The 6,355-nt window shown below is 34.9% G+C and overlaps 1 protein-coding gene across 3 annotated transcripts in view; it reads right to left on the reverse strand.

The window, feature by feature from the left end:
• LOC107692230 (microtubule-associated serine/threonine-protein kinase 3-like) overlaps nucleotides 1–6,355 on the reverse strand; it is a 45,929-nt gene that overhangs the window by 13,525 nt on the left and 26,049 nt on the right. For all 3 annotated transcript variants that reach the window (XM_016491193.1, XM_016491192.1, XM_016491194.1), the window contains 8 exons: nucleotides 5,038–5,246; nucleotides 3,801–3,939; nucleotides 3,586–3,718; nucleotides 3,304–3,469; nucleotides 3,061–3,162; nucleotides 2,094–2,216; nucleotides 1,804–1,916; nucleotides 819–991 (listed from right to left, as the gene is read on the reverse strand). In XM_016491193.1, coding sequence (XP_016346679.1) covers nucleotides 819–991; nucleotides 1,804–1,916; nucleotides 2,094–2,216; nucleotides 3,061–3,162; nucleotides 3,304–3,469; nucleotides 3,586–3,718; nucleotides 3,801–3,939; nucleotides 5,038–5,246 — 1,158 coding nt within the window. The remainder of the gene's footprint in view (nucleotides 1–818; nucleotides 992–1,803; nucleotides 1,917–2,093; nucleotides 2,217–3,060; nucleotides 3,163–3,303; nucleotides 3,470–3,585; nucleotides 3,719–3,800; nucleotides 3,940–5,037; nucleotides 5,247–6,355) is intronic.

A 6,355-nucleotide genomic window follows, 5' to 3' on the forward strand; every position in this document is an offset into this window, starting at 1 on the left:
CTCTATCTCTACATATATATATATATATATATATATATATATATATATATATAAATACCTTGAAGTTATTTTAGTTTTTGCTTCTTGTCAAGGAAACATTTATCATTTTCATTTAGTTTAACTTGATGTACTAAAATAACAAATTAAAATGAAATAAATATTAATAAGTAAACAAATATTAATACACATAAGTATTAAAACAACTAAAATTATGCAATTTTTACTAGTAAAAATGCAATTTGACCAACTAAGGTATCTGCAATTTTATTCTGACTAGTCAATTACATTTTTTAAAGTAAGAATTATTGCATTTTACTAGTCCAAATTGATTTGCAGATATTGTGAATAGAATTACGGTTAGTAAAAAATAAAATGTTGGAATTTTTAGACAAAGTACATTTTAGATACCTGCCGTTAAATTATTACTAGTCAAAATTGCCTTACAGATAACTAAAATATTAAATTTTGACTAAGCAATACCCGTCTTAGATATCTGTAAAGCAATTTTTAGTCATTATTCATATGGAAAGTATCTACAATGTAATTTTGACTAGTAAATATTCTAACATTTATTGTTATAATAAAAATGACAAAACCCAAAACTTTTCAATTAAAATAAAAACCGAAAAAATAAAAAATTCAAAATAATAATAAAACTACAACAGTATCAGTGATATTAAATGAACACTGACTGTAACATACACAGCACACAGTGTAAATACACTTTTTCAAATTTTCTATATGTCCCATTCATTTATAACGTGTTTTTGTAAGTGTGTTTTTTGGGTGAATTGATTTCTTTATTCCTCTGTTTGCACCTTGCCCTCTGAGCCGAGAGCCTCTTGTCTCCAGTGGAGGCCTGCCGCTGGATCTCTCCATGTGAGTGAGTGTCCCTCCCGTCTGCCCGGTCCTCTATCTCTTCACTGTGACTGCGGTCGGAGGAGAAACTCAGGTTGGATGGGGTGGCCAGGTGCTCTGTGCTGCTGTACACCTACAAAATTATGGATAATAAATGTCAGAGAGGAAAAATGGCCACCCTACAGAAAAAACCTGGCACTGACCAGGGTTATTATAGTTAACTAAAATAAAAAATATATATACATTTTCGTTACTTGAAATAAAACGTTTTTTTATATTTTATTTCAGTTCACGTTTATTTCAGCTAAAAGGTTAAACACTACTAAAAATAAAAACACAAAATTACTAACTAAAATTAAAATGGAAAATATATAAACTTATTGAGACACTATTAGAGTTTTTTTTTAATATTTTGAATATTCAAATAACACTGGCACTGACGCTTGTTATGGTGTTACGCTTTTTTCTCTTTATGTTTAGCTGGTCGATACAACAGGGGTCTTGGTTTTTTAAAAACCTATTTAAAAGCAAAAGTTTAATTACAGATGCCACTGACGTTATTATAGAAATACTCTATTCACAGGCGTGAATGTGTCATCCATGATTATTTACTAGGTAAAATCCTTACGTGGAATATATATATTTTTTGTGTGTGTGGAATGCATTTAATACTGCAGCACACACTTATAATAAACAGAATGTTTTTGTGCATTGGTGTGGATGCTAATAGTTATCTTCATATTTAAATAAATATAACTTGGTGTGAACAGGCCTTAAATTTGAGGTCAATGAAAGCCTGTTTCAATCTCAGAACAGAAAAAAAAAAAGTGAGAAAGTTGCGATTGTTATACGTAATAATGACAATATATAAAGTGTGATGATGGCTGTTCTAAAAAAACAAAAAAAAATTCAATATTATGTGTGCGACAGCAAAAAGGACCCAACCTTGCTGAAACGATTTGACCAAGAGGAAAACCGTCGTATTTCAAGGGAAGACTCTTCATCATTGGTTTCATCATCCTCATCAGAAGCCAAATGATGGTAGCGTTCAGATCGAGCTATGCAGAAAAAGAACAAAAAGGATTTAGGGGGTAATAGGTAAGTACAATGAAGACATCATAACTGTATCTCAGTGCATAAGCCGCAAGAATAAGCTGACATTTCCAGAGCGCTTCGCTCCAGGCATTTATGAAGCTCTCAGAATCTCCTCCCTGTGCTGAATTAGTGAGACTCACTGTCAAAATAACTAGTGTCGTCTTCGGCCTCCAGCTGAGGGATGAATTCAGCTTTCTGACGCAGGAGTCCGTTCCAGTCCAGACCGCTGAAGAACATATGCTGCTTTACTTCTGAAGCCCCACCTACAAACATGTGAATTCATCACAACTGTCCACAGCTCTACACAAAGCTGTTGTATGAACAATGTTTGAAGTAGATCTAATCCTAAACATTTATTTTGAACTTAAATGGGTCATATCATATATTTTCTGTCATTTCTTTTCACTTGAGGGGATATTAATTAGTGTTTCATACAATCTTAATTATATTTTTCATGACCTTTTTTGGCCATTTCTGGCCCTTTGCAGAAGCAAAAAATGTCTCATTTCAATTCAGTGGAACAAAAGTGTCTTCACGAATGATATAAAATTAGTCACAAAATAAAAATATTTCTAATAATTAAAAAATACAAATGCTATATAATTTCTAAAAAAAAAAAAAAAATAAATAATAATAATAATAATTATTTATAAAAACTCAAAATAAAATATAGATATTAAGTTTTTTATTAAAATGTAATTCTGTAATTAAAGTAATTTTATAAAAATTAAAAATATATATAATTTATGAAAATTGAAAAAAAAAAATATATATATAATTTATAAAAATTCCAAAATAAAAATTGCACAATTTTTAAATAATATACATTTAAAAATATAATTATATGAAAATTCAAAAATTATATATAATTTATAAAAATTCATATTTAGAAACAGCTAAATAAATTTGTTGAATCAGTTGTTGAAATTCATCTTTGTTTCAATATATGCAATATCAGTTTGTTTGAATATGACAATAAAAAAAATCAAGGTAAACTTGATTTCTCATCATATGACCCTTTAAAAAATTAACTATACTCGGGTAACATAACTATACTAAAAAGGTTTATACTAAATTCCTATTGACTACAAATGAATGACAAAGCACCTCTTCCAAGCCTCTCCTGTGGGTTTTGGTTCAGTAATCGTGTGATCAAGTCCTGGGCGTCTACAGGAAGGGCATCATCTCCATCTGGCCAGATAATCTCATCTGCATAAGGAACACAGTGTTATCAAATCTTTTTACAGCAGTTTCATTTTAAGCCAGTTGGTAAAGCTTCCTGATCCTTTTAAAGGTATCTGTGTCCTAACAGCTGACAGGAGAGTTTAAAACACATTAATCTAAACTCACCACTGACAACCTGCCCAAAAAGCTCTTCCGTTGTGTCTCCAAAGAACGGCACACATCCCACCAGAAACTCGTACAGGATGATACCCATGGCCCACCAGTCGACAGGCTTCCCGTAGCCCTGCCGCAAGATCACTTCTGGAGCGATGTACTCCGGGGTGCCACAAACCTGTGAATACAACAAATAAAACAACACAAAACACAGATAGATTCTATATTAATATCAATAACATTTCTTGAAAATTAGCATAAATTGTACCCAAGGATTATTGTGCTCTTGCCCACCTGCTTATCGATAAACTCCCTAGTGTCTTTCTCAATATGGCCCTCGTACAGATTTGTTGTCATGTTCATGAGGCCGATTTTGGAGAGCCCGAAGTCAGTCAGTTTAATATGTCCCATTGAAGTAATCAAGAGGCTGTGAAGGGTTAACAGATCAGGTTAACAACAGTTACACTGACATACAGTTGCATAAATGAGGTTTGCAGTTCTTTTCCCACTTGTCTGGTTTGAGATCTCTGTGCACAATGCCGTAACTGTGCAGGTACTCCAGCGCCAGAACCGTCTCCGCAAAGTACATCCTGGTCATATCCACAGGAAGTGGACCCATGTTCTTTAGCAGAGTGGCACAGTCACCACCTGGAAATCATATTAGCCCAGACATATTTATACATGCAAATGTTACATACATTTACATTATACATGTTTTAATAATAATTTATAAATTCAATATAAACTATGAGAAATTATATTTCTAATAACAATAAATTATTACTACAAATATTTTCTATTATACATATATATACACTGCTACACACACAGTGTTCCAAATTATTATGTATGTGACACATCAGACAAATCAAGTGACATATTTTAGTAAAATTATTATTTGTTTTCATAGAAAGTGTTTGTTTGTTTTATTTCTCATATCTTTTTAGATAACTGGTATCAATCCCAGGCAGGTTTGTTAAAAAGTAAATCACTCGCATATGTGACTAAATTTTCATGCTGGGCAACTAAATGTCTATTATTAGCCATTGGTTAATAAATTGTTAGATTTTACTCACCAGTGTCTGTTGAAGGCGAAGTATAAGTTTAGCACAGATATATTTTCACTCGTCTTTAATACGCTGACTAATCACTTGAGAGTTTCGCTCTCCATCTTTAAAGCATACTATATTCCTATTGATAAAGGATTTGCAGACAAATGAATTATTCAGCCTTTAAGAACAAGCCTGTTTCTTCAGCAGTGGGCGGAACTAATACGCAGCGGCTGGCGCTCACCTATTACTGACCCTGTTTTGATTTCAGCAAATCAGTTCCAACGAATGCAGAGAACGTGATTAATATTCATGAACCCAGCAGCTCACCAGGCGCGTTTTATATTGTTATTAGTAGTAGTATCATCACGTCAGTATTATTGTTCGTTTTTTTATTTACAGAAAAACTGAATGACCAACAAGCACCACCAACATTCTGTTAAAATGACAAGTCTGGCAAGTAAACTAAAAAAGCCAATGCGATTCTATTGCCAAGCAGGGTGGCCATTCACCAACCATCTAGAAATCCATCCAGAGTAGCACGGCATTCGTCAGCGAATAAAACAAAAAATTGTCTTCATGTACTTCTCCACCCATAGTAAAAGTTTCTCTTCGTAAGCTTTGACTATGCACTTAAAAGATACAAGTTAACAAGCTTCGTCTGAGTTTTGCTGAGTTGAAATGTTCAGTGCCTTACCTTCCACGTACTCCATGACCATGCACAGGTGTCGGCGGGTCTCGAAGGAGCAGAACATGCTGACCACAAAGGGATTCTCTGCAAACGTCAGGATGTCTCGCTCCACAAACACCTGCTGGATCTGGTTCCGCAGAATCAGGTTTTGTCGGTTGATTTTTTTCATTGCAAAACGTTGTCGAGTTTCTTTATGCCTTACCAGATACACAGCCCTGCGGGACAAATGGAGAACATAGCAGTAGGATGCTTGGGTAACGTTCTAGGAGCTTCCTGACCTTGAAGACATGGAGCATGATTCTTGAGTAAAACATGTTGCACAATTTTAGTGGTTACCAAATAAGTTGGGATTGTTAAATTCTGTCATCATTTACTCCCCGTCAAGTTTTTCCAGAAGATATTTTGAAGAATGTTGGTGACCAAACCACTTCTGGTCCCAATTAGGCATGGGCCGATTACCGGTTTCAAGGTATACCGCGATTTGAATATTTCACAGTTTCAAAAACACTAATATTTTCCATTATACCGTTGCTGCGGTATGCGCTGTTTTTCATGTCTCCTCAAAGACTGAAAGTGTAGGAATCCCTAAGGTTGAGTGCAGTGTAGAGAGTAACACGACCCTCCTCCTCCTGTTGGTGCGAGCGAGCAGTCCAGTCAGTCACGTGTGTGTAGGATGGCCGAAATAAGGAGCTTTCCCTGGAACTTACGCGATCAGCAATCGGCCGTTTTTTGTCTTATTGCAACTCGTCTCTGTTCTGGACTTGCACAAACTGCATTGCAATGCAATCATTTTCCAAAATGTAATTTATGGGAAAATATGAAGTCTGTAAACGCCCGTTATCACATGCCAGAGATGTTGAAGACGGACGCACAGAGAAAAATACTGTAGCAGGCAGATCACTCACTGTTCATGATTTTTATTTTTGGGTCAGCCCCGCCACATGCTCGCGTCATGGTACTGTCGTGAACACGCATCCAAAGTGACGCAGTAGAGACGAAAATGTGGAATTAAGTTGTTATTTTTGTTTTGTTCTGAGGGGAACTATCTTCAGAAAAGTTTACGTGGTCTTTTCTTTTCATCTCGTCTCTGTATAGTTCACATTAAAACAGTGTTTCAGTGCAGTGCTGCTTTGTTTACAGCGGTAACCAGAATTAAGTCGTTATTTTTGTTTTCTTTGCGCAAAAAAGTATTTTTGTAGCTTCGTAACTTTACAGTTGAACCACTGATGTCACACGGACTACTTTATCGATCATCTTGGTACTTTTCTGGACCTTGAACGTGGTAGTTACCTTGCTGTCTATGGGAGGGTCAGAGAGCCCTCAT

Source organism: Sinocyclocheilus anshuiensis, unplaced genomic scaffold (genome assembly GCF_001515605.1).
Source record: "Sinocyclocheilus anshuiensis isolate Anshui unplaced genomic scaffold, SAMN03320099.WGS_v1.1 scaffold827, whole genome shotgun sequence".
Classification (NCBI taxonomy): domain Eukaryota; kingdom Metazoa; phylum Chordata; class Actinopteri; order Cypriniformes; family Cyprinidae; genus Sinocyclocheilus; species Sinocyclocheilus anshuiensis.